Raw genomic sequence first — 25,073 nt, forward strand, 5'->3', positions numbered from 1 at the left:
ATGGAGTGTTTCATGTTCTTCCTGTGCCTGCTTGGGTTTCCTCTGGGTGCTCTGGTTTCTTCATATGGTACCTCCCAAAACAACCCAGTAGATGGATTGGTGATGCTAAATTGTCCCTAGATGTGAAAATGTGTGGTGCCGTGTGGTGCTGGTGATGGATCGGTGTCCCATCCAGTATTCGCACCTCATGTTCAGTGTCTCTGGGATCGGCTCTGCATCCACCACAACCCTGACCAAGATAAAATGGTTGCTGAAAATGAACGAATGAATAGCCAGTACATTTCTGACAGTGTTTTGAACTAAAAAAAAAAAAAAGAACACTAATAAGATGCTGAATTGAGATGTCACACCGATGCTTTTGGATTCAGGTTTCAAGCCCATTCTCAGTTTCTAATCAGGTTTGTGTCTTGCCCATCATTGCTGCGTGTACAGAGCTCAGGAATGTGAGATGAACCTCGTGTGTGCGTGTGTCTGTCTGTCTCAGTTATGGCTGCGTCAGTATTCGCGGAGCAGAGGTGATGTTGTCGGAGTGTGGGATAATGAACCAGCAGTACTGCGAGTCTGTGAGGATGTGAGTCTGCGAGTCTGTGAGGATGACACTGCGGTGTGTTGTTGACACACCGCAGTGTCAACAACACACCTGATACTACCACCACCACAATTGCAATTAACCACAGCACCTTCTCCTGAGTGCATCTTAACATCCGGCCTGCCCTGGAGCGCCTCTGAGGTGGAGTACCTGCGCCATGCCTACTGGCACCTGCGCCACACCTACTGGCACCTGCACCACGCCTACTGGTAGTTGATGATATTGTCAGTGCTATTGATTATAAAGAGTCATGTGCAGCATTATTTGTTGATCTTTCAAAAGCTTTTGATACGGTTGACCACACAATTTTGTTACATTGTCTGTCTAAATGTGGGATGTCTGTTAATGCTATTGAGTGGTTTAAAAACTATCTGTCTAGCAGATATCAGTGTGTCACATGTGAAGGCATTATGTCAGGGGAGGCAGAACTAATAGTTGGAGTCCCTCAAGGCTCCATATTAGGGCTTCTGTTGTTCACAATCTACATAAATGATATTTGTATAAATGTAGATGCAGCTATACACTTATATGCAGACGATACAATTATATACAGTACTGCCAGATCTCCACATGAGGCACTAAAGAAAATGCAGGATGCTTTCACAATATAAAAGAATCTATTGAAATTAAAACTGGTGCTTAATTCTAAAAAAAACCCCAAAATATATGCTGTTTATTCACTCTAGTAACATGCAGGATTTACCTCAAATTGTCACTCTACATGTATACAAGCCTACCAGGATTACCCCACACTCTGCTACCCTAATTGATAACATGTACACAAACACACTTAACATCGACTACACAGTTGGGATTATGGTAACAGATATATCGGATCACTTTCCGATATTCCTTATATCTGATTTAGTGGAACCAACTAGGAAGACAGACAAAATATCTTACCATCTCATTAACATGACAAACATTCAGAAATTTACAGAATCCCTATCAGGTATTGTTTGGGACAACATACTTACCGAGGTGGACACAGAGAAAGCTTACAATCAGTTTCTTGAAACGTACGGATCTTTATATGAAAAATGTTTTCCTAAGAAAAACGCAAAAATTTTCAACCATTCTCGGAAAAAACCTTGGTTAAGTAGCGGAATATTAAAATCAATACGCAGAAAAAAACAAACTTTATGCTTAAGTACGTCAAGAACCCTAGACCCCTTAACCACAGTGTCTACAAAAAGTACCGAAATCAGCTAAATCATCTCCTTAGAACTGCAAAGAAAGAATACTATCACAGAAAGTTTACTGAAGCCGCTTCTAATATAAAACAAACATGGAGAATGATAAATGACGCCTTAAATCATGACAAAATAAAAACACCCGGTCCAAACAAAATTCAAATTGGAAATAAAACTATCGAAAATAAAGAAGAATTATGTGATGACTTCAATGATTTTTTTGTCAATATTGGGGCTTCACTAGAAAGCAAAATACAAAAAGGACCGCAGGACCCTCTGAACTACATTACCTTACAAGTAGAATCTAATTTATCGACCTTTATACCACCAACTAATGCCAAAATCACAGGCATCGTCAAAAACCTAAAAGATTCAGCTGCTGGGCATGATGAAATAAGCGCTAAAGTTCTAAAACTTTCCCTGCCCCATATCATTGCCCCTCTTACACACTCTTACTCTTTCCTTGCAAAATGGAGTTGTTCCTCACTCACTAAAAGTTGCAAAGGTAACTCCCATCTTTAAAAGCAGTGATCCACTTAATATCAACAATTATCGACCCATATCTGTCCTCCCCTGTATATCTAAAGTTCTCGAAAAACTAATATATAACCGTCTTCTGAAACATTTAGATCATAATAACATCCTATACAAACACCAATATGGCTTCAGAAAGGGCTATTCCACCTCTATGGCAATGATTCAGTTAATGGACAAAATTTCCTCAGCTATAAACAACAAAGAGTACACCATAGGAATTTTTCTTGATTTATCTAAAGCATTCGACACAGTAAATCATTCTATTCTACTAAGCAAACTAAAACAATATAGCATAAATGACTCTGCATTAAAATGGTTATCTTCTTATTTATCTGACAGACAACAATATGTAACAATTAACAACACTAAATCTACAATTAAAACAGTACAATGCAGAGTACCACAGGGATCAATTTTAGGATCTTTACTATTTCTAATTTACATCAATGACCTTGCACAAGCTTCCACAATCATCATCTTTATCTTATTTGCAGATGACTCCAATCTTTTCCTTTCACACTCAAACTTTAATAAAACTAGCTAATCAAGAATTAGAAAAAGTTATCTGGTTCGAGGCTAACAAATTATCGGTCAATGCCAAAAAAAAAAACTTCCTTATTTTATGTAATAAAAATAAAACCTACAATAGAAATAACGCAAAAATCTTAATAAAAAGTATGCCCCTTTCTCAAGAGTGTCAAGCTAAATTCTTAGGCGTAATAATAGATGACAAACTGACCTGGAAACCACATATAGCCATGTTATGTAATAAAATGTCTAAAATTATTGAACTTATGGGAAAATCAAACATCTTCTTACTCAACAAACCATTATCACCATATATAATAGCTTAATATACTCATATCTGACCTACAGAAATATTGTATGGGGATGTGCCTACAAAACTACACTACAGCCCCTAATACTACTCCAAAAAAGATTTGTTCGTATGGCCACCAGATCCAGTTTTTTATGCTCATTCTTTACCTCTATTTATGAAGCTTAAGATTTTAAATATTATTGATATCAATAGACCAGCTAAATATCTTCACTTTCCAATTTCTTAGAAATTCTCTTCCAGACACGTTTGATAGTTTTTTAAATATTAATTCTCAATTTCATGCTTACCAAACTCGACAAAGCGACCAACTACACATCCCCCTAGTGCGAACATCCCTAGGTCAAAAGAGTGTTCAATACAAATGTGTAATTGAATGGAATAACCTCCCCCTCCACCTTAAAAGTTTTACATCCATGATTAGTTTTAAACGTAACCTTAAAAACCACCTATTCTCATTCCCCAGCCACACTTGACCTTTATCTTTAAAGGTCCCATGGCATGGTGGTTTGTTGATGCTTTAAACGGGCTCGTGGAGGCTTCTGGATGTTATATCCGCAGCTTTTCTCGAAATGAACCCTCGGCACGTAAATATAGCCTCCTGGGAGAAAGCCCCATTTCAGCGCTTTTCCCAGTGCGTCGTTTTGCTAATGAGAAGCATGGAGGCGGGGAAGGGTAGAGGGTGGGGGCGGGCCATGGGGGGAGGGGGAGGGGCTTGACCAAGCTGCGCACACACATACTCGCTGCTATCAGCGCCTGTAGCCACGCTGCTAAGACAAAACCCCGTTCTCCCTCGGACTCCTTTCGTAAACTCAACGTGACACAGAGAACAGAGAGTGAGAGTGTTCGGAGTGGTAGTTTACGAACGTATAATACCCTAGGCTTGAACATGCACTCCATAACCAAAGAGGATAGAAGCAGCAACTACAGCAACATAGCGCTTATCCAACAGAAGACATGCATTGCGGAGCAATAGTCAAACATAAGCTCATAAGTTACAGTCAATTTCCAGACTAAACTCTGTTTAACAGAGCATGCTGCATGCTCTTTAGTTTTGTAGCGCAGATTACCTGGCTAACTGCAGGAAGCGGTTAGCTGCACAGCTAATGTAGCCATTGCTAGGCTAACGCACCGATTTTAAAACATGGCAAAACGACCAGTTATACACTTACTTGTTCTGTGTTTGTGGCTGATGCGGCAGGGATGCTTGGTACGGACCCAGGCTTCAGTGACAGTTGATGTGCAAAACCTGCCCTGTACTGTCCCAAGTTGTGGAAACATTCCTCAGGAAAATGCTTCCGACAAACATACACCGTCTTAGATAGACTCGACGGCGTATTATTGAAGTAAATAAAATTAAGCCACTGCGTCTTCAGGGGCTCTCCCGTCAGCAGTAAAAACAGACTCTTTTCTGCATTGTCACATCCATGTACAGCGCAACTTCCATGTTTCGCTCGCTTAGGTGATGCCATTTTGTTGTGTCCTCTATGGTCTCCTCACTACAACTGGGCGGGGCAATCCATACAGTGGGTGGGAATCCGGGGGGGGGGGGGGGGGGGGGCGTGGGGATCATCTCCCTTGCTGGCGTAGTAAAGGGAAGAGCTTATCAACGCGCCGTTTTGACGCACCATTCTCAAATGTTGGGCATAGTTTGGTTTACACATTATGAAATTTCTAGCCACTGGGGTGACTTAAGAAGGTCAGAGGAACTCATTTTAACGTTAAAAAACCTCAGAAAGTGAAAATTTCATGTCATGGGACCTTTAAGTAAAGTTCAGTCTTGGATCAAATTGTAAAATATTACACTACACCATGCACCAGGCTTCTGTTATTAGTACAATATTTATTCACCATTTGAAATCAATCAATTACACTTTTTTACTTTATGTATAGATCCTACAGTAGGTTACATTTTATCAGTTTCTTATTTTCACTCATTAACTTGTATTTTGTTATCTGCAATTGACATTTTGTTTATATTTGTTTATTTCAGTTATGATACCAGTTACAGTTTAATGTATAATTTCTCATCTCATCTCATTATCTCTAGCCGCTTTATCCTGTTCTACAGGGTCGCAGGCAAGCTGGAGCCTATCCCAGCTGACTACGGGCGAAAGGCGGGGTACACCCTGGACAAGTCGCCAGGTCATCACAGGGCTGACACATAGACACAGACAACCATTCACACTCACATTCACACCTACGGTCAATTTAGAGTCACCAGTTAACCTAACCTGCATGTCTTTGGACTGTGGGAGAAACCGGAGCACCCGGAGGAAACCCGCGCGGACACGGGGAGAACATGCAAACTCCTCACAGAAAGGCCCTCGCCGGCCACGGGGCTCGAACCCGGACCTTCTTGCTGTGAGGCGACGGTGCTAACCACTACAGCACCGTGCTGCCCATGTATAATTTTGTTATCATATTATTATTATTATTATTATTATTAATATTTGTTATTATTTGTTATTATTTACTATTGTTAATATAGTTATTCTCTAATTTGTTAAATTTGTATTAATTACTTGTTAATTTAAATGGGGGAAGACATTGTGCTTTTTTCTTCCCCCAGCATGTTTTCTATTTTTGTTCCATTTATGTTTATCTTGTAAATTTCTTTTATCATGTGCAAATAAATAAAATAAAATAAATAAATAAATACATGGTCAGGAAATTGAAAAAGTAGCATATTATAAATACCTGGGTTTTTTACTGGATGAAAAGCTCTCATTTAAACTCCATGTAGAGAACTTGGTAAAGAAGTTAAGGGTTAAGTTTTTCTTATAGAAATAAGGCTTGTTTTAATTTAAAAGTAAGGAAGGAACTAGTGGCTGCTACCTTTTTGTCTGTTGTGGATTATGGAGACATTCTTTATATGCATGCAGCAAAGTCTGTATTACGCTCACTGGACTCTGTTTACCATTCTGCCTTGCGCTCTGCCATTAAAGTGCCATTCCACCATTGGATGTATTTTTTTGGCATAAAATACAATATATTTTATGACAACATGACTAGACAGAGAAATCTTTTAGCTTCAAAATGATATATCAAACATAATTTTTTGACAACGACAAGTATATTAATTTTGCGACCAAAGTCACCTACCCTTTTAATTTCCGTGCGGTAGTGAAACGTGATGTCATCGGCAGGTTCCCCTTCTTGTGTACCACATCACGTGTGACGTGGCACAGATTATCAGCAATGGCGGATAGAACGCGATTGTCAGCTTCGGAAAAGAAGTGAAGGAAAATAGCAAGTGATGCCCAAAGGAGACGGTCGATGGTGAATATCGGCACAGCAATCGACAAGTGGAAATCGCGTTCTATCCGCCATTGCTGATAATCTGTGCCACGTCACACGTGACGTGGTACACAAGAAGGGGAACCTGCCGATGACATCACGTTTCACTACCGCGCGGAAATTAAAAGGGTAGGTGACTTGTCGTTGTCAAAAAATTATGTTTGATATATAATTTTGAAGCTAAAAGATTTCTCTGTCTAGTCATGTTGTCATAAAATATATTGTATTTTATGCCAAAGAATACATCCAATGGTGGAATGGCACTTTAAGGCTGAGTATTCTACACACCACTGTCGTTTATACAGTTTATCAGGTTGGCCTCCACTCTTAGTTTGTAGACAGCATCACTGGCTTATTTTCATTTATAAGGCAGTGATAGGATTGTTGCCCTCTTATCAGTCTTCTCTCAAATAGAAAACAATAGGTACAATCTGAGGTCTGATTCTTTTTACTACACCTCCTGTACGATCTGAATTTGGTAAAACTGCCTTCCGTTATAATGCTCCTTCAACTTGGAATGCTCTGCAGAAACAGTTGAAGCTAAGCACTTTTATCTCACTTAATGAGTTTAAATTGTATGTTTCAGAGGCCTTCAGCTATAAGTGTGATTGTATGTAGTTTACTGTTCTGATCTTTTGTTTTTCGTTTGTGGTTTCTTATGCTGTTTGTTGTATGATGTCTTGGTTGTTGTATGTTGTATTCTTGCGTTATATGTTCTTTACTGTATTTAATTTTTGTTCTGTTAGGTGTTGTGTTTTATGTTGCTGTGTAATGTGGTGTGATTTGTGTGGTGTTTTTGTGTAATATGGTGCGCTCTGCTTTTGTGTTCTTATGTCTGTATTAATTGGTGTTTGTTGCTGTTTATGTGTGTTTAGCTTTGTTTGATGTTGGTCTATTTGTCTTTTTGTAGATGAGGTTTCTCTATTCTTATCTCATCATCTCTAGCCGCTTTATCCTGTTCTACAGGGTCGCAGGCAAGCTGGAGCCTATCCCAGCTGACTACGGGTGAAAGGCGGGGTACACCCTGGACAAGTCGCCAGGTCATCACAGGGCTGACACATAGACACAGACAACCATTCACACTCACATTCACACCTACGCTCAATTTAGAGTCACCAGTTAACCTAACCTGCATGTCTTTGGACTGTGGGGGAAACCGGAGCACCCAGAGGAAACCCGCGCGGACACGGGGAGAACATGCAAACTCCACACAGAAAGGCCCTCGCCAGCCACGGGGCTCGAACCCGGACCTTCTTGCTGTGAGGCGACGGTGCTAACCACTACACCACTGTGCTGCCAGGTTTCTCTATTTTTTACTTAAATTTTAAAGTGTTGCCTTTATTGGCCAGGGACCATTTGAAAAAGAGACGATAGTCTCAATATGACTCCCCTGGTTAAATAAAGGATAAATAATCATCTCATCTCATTATCTCTAGCCGCTTTATCCTTCTACAGGGTCGCAGGCAAGCTGGAGCCTATCCCAGCTGACTACGGGCGAAAGGCGGGGTACACCCTGGACAAGTCGCCAGGTCATCACAGGGCTGACACATAGACACAGACAACCATTCACACTCACATTCACACCTACAGTCAATTTAGAGTCACCAGTTAACCTAAGCTGCATGTCTTTGGACTGTGGGGGAAACCGGAGCACCCGGAGGAAACCCACGCGGACACGGGGAGAACATGCAAACTCCACACAGAAAGGCCCTTGCCGGCCCCGGGGCTCGAACCCAGGACCTTCTTGCTGTGAGGCGACAGCGCTAACCACTACACCACCGTGCCGCCCCGATAAATAATCAATAAATAAATAATGTCAATGTCAATGCAGAAAGTTGGCATGCCTGCCTTAAGTGATTGCTTGTAGCACAGCTTGTCCCCATCGAGCCACACAGGCTCCTCATGCTGCTGGTGCATAGGAAGACGACACAGAACCTCATGACTGGTGGTCAGAGCTGGCAGGCCATTTTTAGGGATGGTGGTAGGGTGCCGGCAGAAGGGACATGAGATTTTGCTCTTCTGAGGGTCCATGGAGATGGCCATGAGGTGTGAGAAGCACTCCAGACAGAACATATGTGTGCAGTCCAGCTGTTTGGGTGTTTTGAAGACATTGTCATATGTGGTGAAGCAGATGGAGCATTGCAGCTCGGGACCTTTCTCCACATCGGTGTCCAATGTCATCTGGGTGTGCCACACAGTCGCTCCCAGGTCCATCTTACAGGTACATCCTACCAGTCACACCTCCTTTATGTCTGACTGGCTAAAAAAAAAAAAAAAGATGAAAATGCCATATTATGAAAAGTCTCAGACTGGTCTCTGATTAAATTGTAAATAAATAAATTATACAATTCTAAAAGATCTACAGAACTGGTCAAAAGTTTGGACACTCCTACTCATTCATAGGTTTTTCTGTATTTTGACTCTTTTCTACATTGTAGAAAAATATTGAAGACATCAAAACTATGAAATAACATCTGGGACATATATGGAATTACAGTTAGGCCCAGAAATATTTGGACAGCGACACAATTTTCATGATTTGGGCTCTGCATGCCACCACACTGGATTTGAAATGAAACAGCTGAGATGCAGTTGAAGTGCAGACTTTCAGGTTTAATTCAGGGGTTGAACAAAAAAATCCTATGAAACGTTTAAGAACTGCAACCATTTTTCTACAAAGTCCCCTCATTTCAGGGGCTCAAAAATAATTGGACAAATTAACATTACCAGAAATACAAAGTGTTCATTTTTAATATCTTGTTGAGAATCCTTTGCAGGCAATGACTGCGTGAAGTCTGGAACCCATGGACATCACCAAATGCTGGGTTTCCTCCTGTGTGATGCTTTGCCAGGCCTCTACTGCAGCTATCTTCAGTTGTTACTTGTTTGTGGGTCTTTCTGCCTTAAGATTTGTATTAAGCAAGTGAAATGCATGCTCGATTGGGTTGAGGTCTGGTGATTGACTCGGCCATTGCAGAATATTCCACTTCTTTGCCTTAAAAAAACTCCTGGGTTGCTTTCGCAGTATGTTTTGGGTAATTGTCCATCTGTACTGTGAAGTGCCGTCCAATCAACTTTGCTGCATTTGGTTGAATCTGAGCAGAAAGTATATCCTTATACACTTCAGAATTCATCCGGCTGCTTCTGTCTGTCATATCATCAATAAACACTAGTGACCCAGTGCCACTGGAAGCCATGCACGCCCATGCTATCACACTGCCTCCACCATGTTTTATAGATGTGGTGTGCTTTGGATCATGAGCCGTTCCAAGCCTTCTCCATACTTTCTTATATATATAGTGGACTATATAGTGAGCTCGCCATTTTGTAGTGCTGTCTGAATGTATAGTGAGAATTATTACACCCTATATAGTGTACAGCTGATTCACTAACCAAGCAATATATACCATCATGCATTGTGGTCATGCTGGGGGGGGGGGGGGGGGAGTGTGTGTTGTGGAGGAAGAAACACATTATAAATGGAAATTCAAGTACAATTAAAAATAGTAAGAGAATAGAAAAAAAGCTCAAATGAAATAAGACAGATAAAATACCAGAATAAAAGTTACAGTGCAGAGCGAGGAATTCATCGCAAGCCTCAAATTTGATTTAATAAAAGACAGCGGCAAAGAAGAAAGAATTCAGCCTTGATTTGAAAGAACTGAAAGATGCAGCAGACGCAAAGTATTTTATATTTATTAATGTGGGAAATACGCTCAATATAATATGGATTTATCAAAAAAATATGTACATGCAGGTATTTATTATTTCGAAAACCCACCAGCCGACTGATCTGGCACGTTTTACTTGTGCGACAGTAATGATGTAAATAACAGCGTGACGGAGTAGTGTCCGCAAAATTTTTTGGGGGGGTTCCCCCCATTTTACCAATGAGCTCACTATATAGTCCTCTATATAGTAATTCCCTAGATAGTGAGTAGGGAGTAGTGAATGAGTAAGTGATTTTGGACACAGGACAAATCTTTTTGGGAGGAACTGCAATATATATATTTTATACATGTATACAGTGGTGCTTGAAAGTTTGTGAACCCTTTAGAATTGTCTATATTTCTGCATAAATATGACCTAAAACAACATCAGATTTTCACACAAGTCCTAAAAGTAGATAAAGAGAACCCAGTTAAACAAATGAGACAAAAATATTATACTTGGTCATTTATTTATTGAGGAAAATGATCCAATATTACATATCTATTGTAATCATTACATATCTTACATAGTCAGAAATACCGTTACCGACTTGCTCAACTAAGACTGATTTGACTTCATTGATTGTGGGCTGACTCTCATTAAAACAGGATGGGTGTTATAACTTATGCAACATACATGTACATGCATGCATTTTCACTGATAAAACGTAAAAGGCTCATTAAATAATCAGATGAACTGAGACAATCACATTCTGAAGCAAATTAAATAATCTTATACCGGTAACTTAAACACACAATACAAGTTACATGTATTAATCTGTTGTTTTGTATCCAAATGAGTCACAGCTTACCCTTCTGTGTTCTCGCTTCTTGAAGGCCGATCTTGTGGCTGATTGTTTTTTGAAACAATCTGACTTTCAGTTCTTTGTTGAGTTCTTCATTCAGTTCTTCGTTCATTCACTTCTTCCATGTAAGGGCGAGATATTGCTGCTGAGGCAAGCATATCCAGCAGAGAAATCGGCTAGTTGGCTCTTTAGCGGGCTCAGTTCTGCCATATTGTTTACATTTACCGAGCCTAGCAGTGTTTGAGCGAATTTAGTATTATCAATAATAAATAAAGAAAAGCTTACCTTGTTCTATTATATGTCAAAGTCATTAAAACTGGTGTTTGTCTGTGCTCTAGGATTGGTTGTTTGAGGGTTAGGGCCTGCTAAAGTGCAGTAGTCCTGAGAAATCAGACGACTGGTCCACTCATTCTCCATTTTCTCCATACTGAGCGCTCCGTCATTACTGCTCGGCTCAGGCAATGACTAAAACCCGGGATGTTAATTGGCTTCATGTGGATGTTAAAATGACTGGGAGGAAGGGGCAGGCGATTCATCTTTACAAACACTTCAGCTTTGTGTGTGTGTGTGGGGGTGTGTGGGGGTGTGTGGGGGTGTCATAATGTCAATCAATCAATCAATCAATCAATCAATCAATCAATCAATCAATCATATACACTCTTCCTTCAAGTGTTGTTTATTCAGCATTTACTCTTTTGTAAACAAAAAACTGATGTAGTCCATAATACAGTTTGATCAAATACACCATATACAATGCATGTAAAATTATACACAATAGAAACTATAGAAATGTTAGTGTACATATAGAAAATCTGCAGAAGGATACTCATGATGTATAGTGGTGCTTGAAAGTTTGTGAACCTTTTAGAATTTTCTATATTTCTGCATAAATATGACCTAAAACATCATCAGATTTTCACACAGGTCCTCTGAACATTTACAGTGGAGGAAATAATTATTTGATCCCTTGCTGATTTTGTAAGTTTGTCCACTGACAAAGAAATGAACATTCTATAATTTTAATGGTAGGTTTATTTTAACTGTGAGAGACAAAACATCAAAAAGAAAATCCAGAAAATAACTTCATATAAAAGATATAAACTGATTTGCATTTCTTTGAGTGAAATAAGTATTTGAACCCTCTAGCAAACAAGACTTAGTATTTGGTGGCAAAACCCTTGTTGGCAAGCACAGCGGTCAGACGTTTCTTGTAGTTGATGACCAAGTTTGCGCACATGTCAGGAGGAATTTTGGTCCACTCCTCTTTGCAGATCATCTCTAGATCATTAAGATTTTGAGGCTGTCGCTTCGCAACTTGGAGCTTCAGCTCCCTCCATAGGTTTTCTATGGGATTAAGGTCCAGAGACTGGCTAGGCCACTCCATGACCTTAATGTGCTTCTTCTTGAGCCACTCCTTTGTTGCCTTGGCTGTATGTTTTGGGTCATTGTCGTGCTGGAAGACCCATCCACAACCCATTTTCAGTGTCCTGGCAGAGGGAAGGAGGTTGTCACTCAGGATTTAATGGTACATGGCCGTGTCCATTCTTCTGTTGATGTGGTGAAGTAGTCCTGTGCCCTTAGCAGAGAAACACCCCCAAAGCATAATGTTTCCACCTCCATGCTTGACAGTGGGGATGGTGTTCTTCAGGTCATAGTCAGCATTTTTCTTCCTCCAAACATGGCGAGTTGAGTTAATGCCAAAGAGCTCAATTTTGGTCTCATCTGACCACAGCACCTTCTCCCAATCACTCTCAGAATCATTCAGGTGTTCATTGGCAAACTTCAGATGGGCCTGCATATGTGCCTTCTTGAGCAGGGGGACCTTGCGGGCACTGCAGGATTTTAATCCATTACGGCATAATGTGTTACCAATGGTTTTCTTGGTGACTGTGGTCCCAGCTGCCTTAAGATCATTCACAAGCTCCTCTTGTGTAGTTCAAGGCTGATCTCTCACCTTTCTCATGATCCTTGATACCCCACGAGGTGAGATCTTGCGTGGGGCCCCAGACCGGGGTCGATTGATGGTCATTTTGTATTTCTTCCATTTTCGAACTATTGCACCAACAGTTGTCTCCTTCTCACCCAGCTTCTTGCTTATGGTTTTGTAGCCCAGTCCAGCCTTGTGCAGCTCTACAATCTTGTCCCTGACATCCTTAGACAGCTCTTTGGTCTTGCCCATGTTGGAGAGGTTGGAGTCTGATTGATTGATTGATTGATTGATTGATTGATTCTGTGGACAGGTGTCTTTTATACAGGTGTCAATTTAAGACAGCTGTCTTTAATGCAGGTAACGAGTTGATTAGGAGTGTCTAACTGGTCTGTGGGAGCCAGAACTCTTAATGGTTGGTAGGGGATCAAATACTTATTTCACTCAACGAAATGCAAATCAATTTATATATTTTATAAAATGTGATTTTCTGGATTTTCTTTTTGATATTCTATCTCTCACTGTTAAAATAAACCTACTCTTAAAATTATAGACTGTTCATATCCTTGCCAGTGGGCAAACTTACAAAATCAGCAAGGGATCAAATAATTATTTCCTCCACTGTAGTTCCCTCTGAAATCTGGTCATTGTGATATATGTTTATATAGGTTTACCTTTGACTGTGCACTGACAGTTATATCATTCTGTCGCTAAACAAACAGCTGATCACGCCGAGGTGCTCACTAACCACCGATATTTATTAGTTTGGTCCTGCATTTCCTGTCCTTCGTATATAACAAAGTCTTTTCTTCTTGCTTTCTGTTACTGTAGTCGGTCTTTCACGTTTCATTCACACACTCACGTCTGCCATTTTTCTCTGCTGTTTCAAACTTGTATCCCACAATGCCTTGAGTGAACAGGGAAAGCCCACCATGTGATGCATGATGTACCGTAGTATCTTAAATTGAGTCATGGTGAAGCAGGAAAAAATAGCAGAGAATTTCGGGCCACGTGGCCTTAAATTCATTAATTGTTCTATTTATAAAAAACCTAATAAAATTGGAAGTCTGTGATTCGAATTCAGTAGCTTTCAGTCCACTAAACAAAAATAATTGGGTGTCGGGAAAATGACCTCCACTTGAAAAATCTGAAAGGCAGTCTACGGTATCTTTAAATCTGGCATTGGATCTTAGAAAAATAGCCAGCCAGACTTGGAATGAAGCACAAACTAATTCATATTCTTTTCTACAATCATAGATTATGATTTGGATGTGGAAAAATACAAATACTTTGAGAAAGTGCTGAAAATGAACACAGTATTAGACCTGTGTCTGATCACATGTTTATGTCTAGTGCCTTTCTACAGAGGTCCTACGTTTGATCATCTCATTAGTCTGATAATAACCAACTCCAGCCCTGTACTTTCTGCAGATGAACATGGGTCACAGTAAACTAACACTAATCAAAGATTTTGCCACTGATTTGTCTCCTGATGATGAAGATATTTGTGTTACACGAGATATACAGTGGCACGGTGGGAAGCACTGCCACGTCACAGTTCCAGGGTTTGATCCTGAGCTCAGGTTACTGTCTGTATGGAATGTTTCATGTTCTTCCTTGGTTTCCTCTGGGTGCTCTGGTTTCTTCATACCTCCCAAAACAACCCAGTAGGTGGATTGGTGATGCTAAATTGTCCCTAGATGTGAAAATGTGTGGAGGTGTGTGGTGCTGGTGATGGATTGATGTCCCATCCAGTATTCGCACCTCATGTTCAGTGTCCCTGGGATTGGCTCTGCATCCACCACAATCCTGACCAAGATAAAATGGTTGCTGAAAATGAATGAACGAATGAATAGCCAGTACATTTCTGACAGTGTTTTGAACTAAAAAAAGAACACTAATAAGATGCTGAATTGAGATGTCACACTGATGCTTTTGGACTCAGGTTTCAAGCCCATTCTCAGTTTCTAATCAAGTTTATTTTGTGTCTTGCCCATCATAGCTGCATGTACAGAGCTCAGGAGTGTGAGATGAACCTCTTGTGTGTGTGTGAGTCTCAGTTATGGGTGCGTCAGTACTCGCGGAGTAGAGGTGATGTTGTTGGAGTGTGGGTTGCGGGACACACAGCGCATCGACCCCGTGGTGATGATACACTGCACTGGCCACAACACAATCACTACCACCAGCATCACAATTACAATAAACAGTAGCAGCTTCTTCCACTGACTGAGTCTTTCCATCAGGCCTGCCCTGGAGTGCATCTGAGGCGGAGCACCTGCACCATACCCATTGGCACCAATGTCAGTGCAGATGCAGAAAGCTGGCATGCCTGCCCCAAGCGATGGCTTGTAGCACAGCTTGTCCCCATCGAGCCACACAGGCTCCTCATGCTGCTGGTGCATAGGAAGACGACACAGAACCTCACGACTGGTGGTCAGAGCTGGCGGGCCGTTTTTAGGGATGGTGGTAGGGTGTCGGCAGAAGGGACATGAGATTTTGCTCTCCTGAGGGTCCATGGAGATGGCCATGAGGCGTGAGAGGCACTCCAGACAGAATGTATGTGTGCAGTCCAGCTGTTTGGGTGTTTTGAAGACATTGTCATATGTGGTGAAGCAGATGGAGCATTGCAGCTCGGGACCTTTCTCCACATCGGTGTCCAATGTCATCTGGGTGTGCCACATAGTCGCTCCCAGGTCCATCTTACTGGTACATCCTATGTCTGACTGGCTAAAAAAAAAAAAGATGAAAGTGTCATATTATGAAAAGCCTCAGACTGGTCTCTGATTAAATTATAAATAAATAAATTATACAATTCTAAAAGATCTACAGAACTGGTCAAAAGTTTGGACACTCCTACTCATTCATAGGTTTTTCTGTATTTTGACTGTTTTCTACATTGTAGAACAATACTGAAGACATCAAAACTATGAAATAACATCTGGAACATATATGGAATTATGTGGTAAACAAAAAAGAGTTACAAATATGTTTCATACTTTAGATTATTTTCTATTTTGTTTATAAAATACTACTATTGACCTTTAAAGCACTGAATGGGCTCGCGCCACAGCACCTGAGCGAACTTCTGGTCCTTTATGACCCACCACGTCTACTCAGACTGCCCCCCCCCCCGGTCTGTCCCTCTGAGTTACATGTCAATCCTGAGATTGAAATGCTGACCTCTTCTGCTCCTCAGACCTGCCTGATCCATCCTGATGCCCTACGTCTGGCTGGAGTCTCATCACATCGCTCCTCACGTTTCCATCAATGAAGTGTTATCAACAAAACAGACGTCATGTTAAAACTGTTAAAAATGTTATCACATTGTCTGTTATCATCCAAATGAGGATGGGTTCCCTTTTGAATCTGGTTCCTCTCGAGGTTTCTTCCTCATGTTGTCTGAGGGAGTTTTTCCTTGCCACCGTCGCCACAGGCTTGCTCATTGGGGATAGATTAGGGATAAAATTAGCTCATGTTTAAAGTCATTAAAATTCTGTAAAGCTGCTTTGCAACAATGTCTATTGTTAAAAGCGCTATACAAATAAACTTGACTTGAAGTCGTCACCATTTCCCTTGATGACGCTTTGCACACTATTAGCATTATCTTAACCAGCTTCATGAGGTAATCACCTGGAATGCTTTTCAATTAACAAGTGCCTCGTCAAAAGTTAATTAGTGCAATTTCTTGTCTTATAAATGCGTTTGAGATCATCTCATCTCATCTCATTATCTCTAGCCGCTTTATCCTGTTCTACAGGGTCGCAGGCAAGCTGGAGCCTATCCCAGCTGACTACGGGCGAGAGGCGGGGTACACCCTGGACAAGTCACCAGGTCATCACAGGGCTGACACATAGACACAGACAACCATTCACACTTACATTCACACCTACGGTCAATTTAGAGTCACCAGTTAACCTAACCTGCATGTCTTTGGACTGTGGGGGAAACCGGAGCACCCGGAGGAAACCCACGCGGACACGGGGAGAACATGCAAACTCCACACAGAAAGGCCCTCGCCGGCCACGGGGCTCGAACCCGGACCTTCTTGCTATGAGGCGACAGCGCTAACCACTACACCACCGTGCCGCCGCGTTTGAGATCAAATAGTAAATAATAAAAATACAGTAAATAGCCCTATTCCACAACTGTAGTAATCCATACAGTATTATGTCAAGAACCGCTCAACTAAGTAAAAAGAAATGACATCCATCATTACTTTAAGACATGAAGTGTCTTTTCATTAATAAAAATAATGAAAAACCCTTGAATTTGAAGGCGTGTCCAAACTTTTGACTGGTACTGTAACTACATGAATAAGATCTGTAATAAATGCATATGCATAAAAATGAGTCAGAAAATTATGTAAAAATGTACAAGTAAATAAAAAGTCATGCAAATATTATGAAATAGAGTTTGTTGTTTTTAATCCAATGTACTTGTTCTTTTAAATTAAAAAAATTGTAATAGGGCTTCTACAAATCTTTTCTATTCTTTTATTTCAGCTAGTGTTGTATATTTCTTAATGGCTTTTTCATGATAGGTCTTTTTTAACACTGAAAACCTTCAGCATACTATATTTTTAAATAATATTGGCTGGCATTGAGTGGTCTATCAGATATATTTCATTCAGTCAGATGTTGAATAAGTGGAAGATGAGTTCAATATCATGCTAGCTGAATGGAATATATCAGATATACCATGAAAAAAGCCAGCGAATATTTACATACACATATGTTGTATGTATCTTTCAAATGATGATTAATGCCTGCACGAATAGTCACTAGTGAAGTCCTCTTGTAAAAGTCTCTGTCACTTTTCCTCACCTCCAAATAGAACTTTGACAATATTTCAGCTATTGCTCTCTTTTCCAGTTTTTTGATGTCCGTTGGTATGTTTTTCTCTTGTAAATATGTGTGAAGAATATCTAATGAAGTTTTGGTAGCCTTTCAGGTGTTCTCCATTGGGTAGAGTGACATAATAAAAGTAGGATAAGCGATATGATAACAATATTGAATGCTATCAAACCAAATGAATGAAACCTGCTAGAAGAGAAAAGAAGACATGTTTTTATTCCATCAAAAAAGTGTCCTGTATTTATAATAATACACCACAGTGAGTGATGGTATTGTACAGGAAATTACCTCCACCCATTATCATATTTTACTGAACTGGCTTTTCCTTGAAAGTCACAGCAGAAGTCCAATTAAAAAGAGCTAAAGTTGCTGATAACTTAGCTACTGACACTTCAAGCACGGTTAGTTATATTGTACATGATTGACTTCTCTAGGTTTCATCCGAACAAATTTGACATTTTATAAAATGCTCTATATTTATTGTTATATTTTTGTTCTTGCCCTGCATCTTAAATAATTATGATTAAATACATATAATATTAAAATTTAACACTTAAGCCTGTTTTCTAAACACTTCAAAAGTTATTCTCTAAGTTTTTATAACTATCCCTGTGTCTGAAATCACTCACTACTCACTATATAGTGGACTATATAGTGAGCTCGCCATTTTGTAGTGCTGTCCGAATGTATCGTGAGAATTATTACACCCTATATAGTAGACTCAAAGTATCCCACAATGCACCATGCAAAGTAATGTACAACCGATGGTCACTAACCAAGCAATATATACCATCATGCACTGCGGTCACGCTGGAAAAAAAAAGTGTGTTGGGGTGAATGGATGGAGGAAGAAACACATTACAAACAGAAATTCAAGTACAATTAAAAATAGTAAGAGAATAGAAAAAAAAGTTCAAATGGAATAAGACAGATAAAATACCAGAATAAAAGTTACAGTGCAGAGCAAGGAATTCATCATAAGCCTCAAATTTGATTGAATAAAAGGCAGCGGCAAAGAAGAATTCAGCTTTGATTTAAAAGAACTGAAAGATGCAGTAGACACAAAGTATTTTATATTTATTAATGTGGGAAATACGCTCAGTATAATATGGATTTATTACAAAAATACGTACATGCAGGTATTTATTATTTTGAAAACCCACCAGCCGACTGATCTGGCACGTTTTACAACCCCGATTCCAAAAAAGTTGGGACAAAGTACAAATTGTAAATAAAAACGGAATGCAATGATGTGGAAGTTTCAAAATTCCATATTTTATTCAGAATAGAACACAGATGACATATCAAATGTTTAAACTGAGAAAATGTATCATTTAAAGAGAAAAATCAGGTGATTTTAAATTTCATGACAACACATCTCAAAAAAGTTGAGACAAGGCCATGTTTACCACTGTGAGACATCCCCTTTTCTCTTTACAACAGTCTGTAAACGTCTGGGGACTGAGGAGACAAGTTGCTCAAGTTTAGGGATAGGAATGTTAACCCATTCTTGTCTAATGTAGGATTCTAGTTGCTCAACTGTCTTAGGTCTTTTTTGTCGTATCTTCCATTTTATGATGCGCCAAATGTTTTCTATGGGTGAAAGATCTGGACTGCAGACTGGCCAGTTCAGTACCCGGACCCTTCTTCTACGCAGCCATGATGCTGTAATTGATGCAGTATGTGGTTTGGCGTTGTCATGTTGGAAAATGCAAGGTCTTCCCTGAAAGAGATGTCGTCTGGATGGGAGCATATGTTGCTCTAGAACCTGGATATACCTTTCAGCATTGATGGTGTCTTTCCAGATGTGTAAGCTGCCCATGCCACATGCACTAATGCAACCCCATACCATCAGAGATGCAGGCTTCTGAACTGAGCGCTGATTGGGTCGCCCTTCTCCTCTTTAGTCCAAATGACACGGCGTCCCTGATTTCCATAAAGAACTTCATATTTTGATTCGTCTGACCACAGAACAGTTTTCCACTTTGCCACAGTCCATTTTAAATGAGCCTTGGCCCAGAGAAGACATCTGCGCTTCTGGATCATGTTTAGATACGGCTTCTTCTTTGAACTATAGAGTTTTAGCTGGCAACGGCAAATGGCACAGTGAATTGTGTTCACAGATAATGTTCTCTGGAAATATTCCTGAGCCCATTTTGTGATTTCCAATACAGAAGCATGCCTGTATGTGATGCAGTGCCGTCTAAGGGCCCGAAGATCACGGGCACCCAGTATGGTTTTCCGGCCTTGACCCTTACGCACAGAGATTCTTCCAGATTCTCTGAATCTTTTGATGATATTATGCACTGTAGATGATGATATGTTCAAACTCTTTGCAATTTTACACTGTCGAACTCCTTTCTGATATTGCTCCACTATTTGTCGGCGCAGAATTAGGGGGATTGGTGATCCTCTTCCCATCTTTACTTCTGAGAGCTGCTGCCACTCCAAGATGCTCTTTTTATACCCAGTCATGTTATGCCGCTTTTCCACTACCAACGCGGCTGAGTTGGGCTGAGCCGTGCCGTGCTAAGTTGGGCTGAGTCGAGCTGAGTGGGGCTGTTCGAGTTGCATTTCGATTACAACCGCGCTGAACCGTGCTGACTGGAAGTGGGTGGACACATTGGGTGGAGTTAGCGAAAGTGGGTGGACGTCACGTGATGTCGTTAGGCGGCGCAAACAGTGACATCAGTGACCTTTTAAGCGGTAGTCTCACGACCCGGATAGTAAACGATAAACATGGAGGACATGGAGTCATTAGTGTTGCTGGTCTTGGTGCTGTCGCTTGTTGTCACCGACAACGCCAACAGATACTGGCAAGAGCGTATAGATGAGGCGAGGAGCATAAGGCTTCAGAAATTCTCATAATTCGTAATTATTCTTCTTCCGGGTTTACGGTGTTTACAGATTCCAGCGTGCTCGCGGGGCGTGTGTGGGCATGTGAGGACACTCCTCCTCACCAATCAGTGCATAGGGGAGTGTCTCCTCACGCCCCTAGCCCCACTCGGCTTGGTTTGGCTCACTTCAGCCCCACTTCAAAACCGTGCGAGTTTTGGGTGCTGAGTAGGGCTGAAGCGAGCCCAGTCGCGCCGCTCTGAGGTAGTCGAAACGCGAGCCATGTTGGGCTGAAGTGAGCTGAAGTGAGCTGAAAAAGGGTCGTGGAAAAGGGCCATTAATGACCTATTGCCAATTGACCTAATGAGTTGCAATTTGGTCCTCCAGCTGTCCCTTTTTTGTACCTTTAACTTTTCCAGCCTCTTATTGCCCCTGTCCCAACTTTGAGATGTGTTGCTGTCATGAAATTTCAAATGAGCCAATATTTGGCATGAAATTTCAAAATGTCTCACTTTCGACATTTGATATGTTGTCTATGTTCTATTGTGAATACAATATCAGTTTTTGAGATTTGTAAATTATTGCATTCCATTTTTATTTACAATTTGTACTTTGTCCCAACTTTTTTGGAATCGGGGTTGTAATTGTGCGATAGTAATGATGTAAATAACAGCATGACGGTGTAGTGTCCGAAAGTGCCCCCCCCCATTTTACCAATGAGCTTACTATAGAGTCCTCTATATAGTAATTCCCTAGATAGTTAGTAGGGAGTAATGAACGAGTGAGTGATTTCGGACACATGGCAAATCTTTTTTTGGAGGAACTGCAATATATATTTGTAACGCTCCCTACGTGTGGGTGGAGCACTAAGGACGGCAGGACAGAGATCAGGTTTGCAAAATGGCTTTATTGCCACACTTTTCAGTGAACAATCTTATGGGCTAGACAGACAGACACACACAGCCAGCGCCTAGTCCGGAGATCAGCTCCTCTGCTCTCACTCTCCCTCCTTAAATAGGGCGCTGTCACTGGGAAGACACACACAAACACAGGTTAATTGTTCTCAGGTGTCGTGATTCTGCCACTTACCCTCCCTGACTCCACCCTCCTGTCACAGACCGGTGCTTGACCACGCCCCCGCTGCCACATACCCCCACCGCCCGACTCAGGCCGGGCGGCCGTCCGGCCTGCAGCCGACTCCCCCCCCCCCCCCCCCCTTGACGGGAGAGGAAGTCCGCCACGACCATCTGCGCCCCCGGCCTGTGGACCACCTTGAAATTAAAGGGTTGGAGCGCCAGATACCAACGGGTGATCCGCGCGTTGGCATCTTTCATGCGGTGGAGCCACTGGAGGGGCGCGTGGTCCGAACAGAGGGTGAAAGGGCGCCCCAGTAGGTAGTACCGGAGGGCGAGAACCGCCCACTTGATGGCCAGACACTCCTTCTCTATGGTGCTGTAGCGCCCCTCACGCACCGACAGCTTCCTGCTGATATACAGGACAGGGCGGTCCTCCCCCTCCACCTCCTGGGACAAAACCGCCCCCAGCCCCCTGTCCGACGCATCGGTCTGCAACACAAAGGGGAGAGAAAAGTCAGGGGAGTGTAGAAGTGGCCCCCCACACAGTGCAGCCTTTACCTCTGAGAAAGCCCGCTGGCACTGCTCCGTCCACTGGACCGGATCTGGTGCCCCCTTTTTAGTGAGATCAGTCAGCGGGCTGGTGACGTCCGAATAATTAGGTATAAACCTACGATAATAGCCAGCCAGCCCCAGGAACTGTCTCACCCCCTTTTTGGTCTTGGGCCTCGGGCAGGCCGCAATTGCTGCCGTCTTATTAATTTGGGGACGCACCTGCCCGTTGCCCAAGTGGAAGCCCAGGTACCGTACTTCCACCCGCCCAATCGCACACTTCTTTGGGTTGGCTGTGAGCCCCGCTCGCCTCAGCGACCTAAGGACGGCCCTCAGATGTTCAAGGTGCCGCTGCCAGTCATTGCTATAGATGATGATGTCATCTAAATATGCTGCCGCATACGTGGCGTGAGGGCGGAGGACTCTGTCCATCAGCCGCTGAAATGTCGCAGGCGCCCCAAACAGCCCAAACGGAAGGGTGACGAATTGGTGTAAACCAAACGGTGTGGAAAAGGCCGTTTTTTCTCGGGATACTGGAGTCAAGGGGATCTGCCAATATCCCTTCGTCAAATCCAGTGTCGAATAAAATCGAGCAGTGCCGAGTCGATCGAGCAGCTCATCAATACGAGGCATTGGGTATGCGTCGAATTTAGACACCGCGTTGACTTTTCTATAGTCCACACAGAACCGGACCGACCCGTCGGCCTTGGGTACCAAGACCACCGGGCTGCTCCAGTCACTGTGGGACTCCTCGACGATGCCCATTTCGAGCATGGTCTGAAGTTCTTCCCGAACCACCTTTTTTTTGTGTTCGGGTAGCCTGTAAGGGCGGCTACGCACTACCACCCCCGGGGGTGTCTCTATGTGGTGCTCTATGAGGTTAGTGCGACCGGGCAGGGGCGAGAACACATCCGAAAACTCGGTCTGCAACTGGGCGACCTCCGTGAGTTGGGTCGGGGAGAGGTGGTCTCCACAGGGGACCGGAGAGGTACGTGATGCCAATGTTCCTTTTTGAACCTCCGGCCCCAGCTCCGCCTTCTCCGGAACTACCGACACCAACGCCACGGGGACCTCCTCGTTCCAGAGTTTAAGCAGGTTGAGGTGGTAAATCTGTAGCGCCCCACCCCTGTCCGTTCGCCTCACCTCATAGTCGACATCCCCGACTCGCCGTGTGACCTCAAAGGGTCCTTGCCACTTGGCGATCAATTTGGAGCTCGACGTGGGCAACAGTACAAGTACCTTATCTCCCGGAGTGAACTCTCTAAGGCGCGTACCCTTGTTGTACAGGCGGGCTTGCCGTTCCTGGGCCTGCCGCAAATTCTCCTGAGTTAGGTGGGTGAGCGTGTGGAGTTTTGCGCGCAGGTCCATAACGTACTGAATTTCATTCTTACTTTGTGAAGGTCCCTCCTCCCAATTTTCCCACAGCACGTCCAGGATGCCGCGCGGCTTACGCCCATATAATAATTCAAACGGGGAGAACCCCGTGGAGGCTTGGGGGACCTCTCGCACTGAGAACAGCAAGGGTTCGAGCCACTTATCCCAATTACGTGCGTCCTCACTTACGAATTTTTTAATAATATTTTTGAGGGTGCGGTTGAATCGTTCTACCAAACCGTCCGTTTGTGGGTGATACACGCTGGTGCGGATCGGCTTAATCCCCAATAACCCATACAGTTCGCGCAGTGTCCGTGACATAAACGTAGTGCCTTGATCAGTCAGAATCTCTTTCGGGATTCCAACTCGGGAGATGACGCGGAAGAGTGCCTCTGCAATACTGCGTGCTGAGATATTGCGCAGAGGCACTGCTTCCGGGTATCGCGTTGCATAGTCCACCAGAACTAATATAAAGCGGTACCCTCGTGCTGACCGATCTAATGGCCCGACGAGATCCATCCCAATTCTCTCAAACGGGGTCTCGATTAACGGTAGAGGGCGCAAAGGCGCTTTTGGAATGGCCGCTGGGTTTACTAACTGGCATTCGCGGCATGCCGTACACCACCTACGAACATCGCCGCGAATCCCCGGCCAATAGAATCGGGCCATTATTCGGGCTAGTGTTTTATCCTGCCCCAAGTGTCCAGCCATGGGATTAAAGTGAGCCGCCTGGAATACCAATTCCCGGCGGCTTTTCGGAATTAAAAGCTGCGTGACTCGCTCTTTAGTTTGAGTGTCCTGCGTCACTCGGTATAATCTATCCTTCATAATAGCGAAGTAGGGGAAGGACGGGGTGGCGTTCGGCGGGAGCGTTTGACCATCGATTACTCTCACTTGGTCAAACGCATGCCGCAGAGTCTCGTCTCGCGACTGCTCTAATGGGAAATCCGCGAGGGATTCCCCAATAGAGAGAGGAGGAGCCGGCGGCTCCTCACTCTGACGCGGAGATGACGTAGACGGCTCTGTGACAGCTGCTCCCGCCAAAGCGACACCGGGACCTCCCCCTGTCAAATGCCAGGACCCACTCTCGACTAGGCGTGTCATTAAACCCCGAAATCCCGGCCAATCAGTCCCCAAAATTAAAGAGTGGGTAAGGCGAGGATTAACCGCCGCCTTCACTATAAATTTTTCCCCTCTGAAAATAATGTGGACCGACACCAAAGGGTAGCTGTGAACATCCCCGTGCACACAACACCTTCACCCCTTGTGCTCCCCCCAATGCCTCGTTTTGAACCAGGCTTTGGCGAATTGAGGTCTGATTACAACCAGAATCCACCAACGCCTGATATGTAGCCCCTTGGATACTCACCGGTATGCGATACGCTCCGGCCCGATCGAGGGCGGCTTCTGGCGCGTCGGGGATCCGAACCACCGCGCCCACTTCCATTGCTGTGCACTGCTGATGAAGGTGGCCCGGCTCCCCGCA

General features: G+C 42.9%; 2 protein-coding genes across 2 annotated transcripts; both read right to left on the bottom strand.

Annotated features, from left to right (window-relative positions):
• Positions 1-484: 484 nt before the first annotated feature.
• LOC132895943 (RING finger protein 223-like) lies at positions 485-8,686 on the bottom strand. The gene is made up of 3 exons (XM_060936681.1): positions 8,271-8,686; positions 641-762; positions 485-585 (listed from the first exon to the last, which is right to left on the bottom strand). The coding sequence occupies exons 1-3, from the start codon at positions 8,669-8,671 to the stop codon at positions 485-487; spliced, it is 624 nt and encodes a 207-aa protein (XP_060792664.1). The 5' UTR covers positions 8,672-8,686.
• A 4,819-nt stretch (positions 8,687-13,505) lies between these two features.
• Positions 13,506-15,611, bottom strand: LOC132896235 (RING finger protein 223-like). Its single transcript, XM_060936971.1, has one exon. It carries the CDS (start codon positions 15,597-15,599, stop codon positions 14,961-14,963), a length of 639 nt encoding a protein of 212 aa, XP_060792954.1. The 5' UTR covers positions 15,600-15,611; the 3' UTR covers positions 13,506-14,960.
• Between the last annotated feature and the right edge of the window lie 9,462 nt (positions 15,612-25,073).

This window comes from Neoarius graeffei, chromosome 13 (assembly GCF_027579695.1).
Source record: "Neoarius graeffei isolate fNeoGra1 chromosome 13, fNeoGra1.pri, whole genome shotgun sequence".
Taxonomy (NCBI): Eukaryota; Metazoa; Chordata; class Actinopteri; order Siluriformes; family Ariidae; genus Neoarius; species Neoarius graeffei.

Coding starts and splice junctions, on each gene's coding strand:
- LOC132895943 (XM_060936681.1), bottom strand. CDS start 8,671: ATGGACCTGGGAGCGACTGTGTGGCACACCCAGATGACATTGGACACC. Junction 763..8,270: donor TTCTGCATTGACATTGACAT/TATTTATTTATT, acceptor TAGGTGTGGCGC/AGGTGCCAGTAGGCATGGCG. Junction 586..640: donor TGTGGTGGTGGTAGTATCAG/GTGTGTTGTTGA, acceptor TCATCCTCACAG/ACTCGCAGACTCACATCCTC.
- LOC132896235 (XM_060936971.1), bottom strand. CDS start 15,599: ATGGACCTGGGAGCGACTATGTGGCACACCCAGATGACATTGGACACC.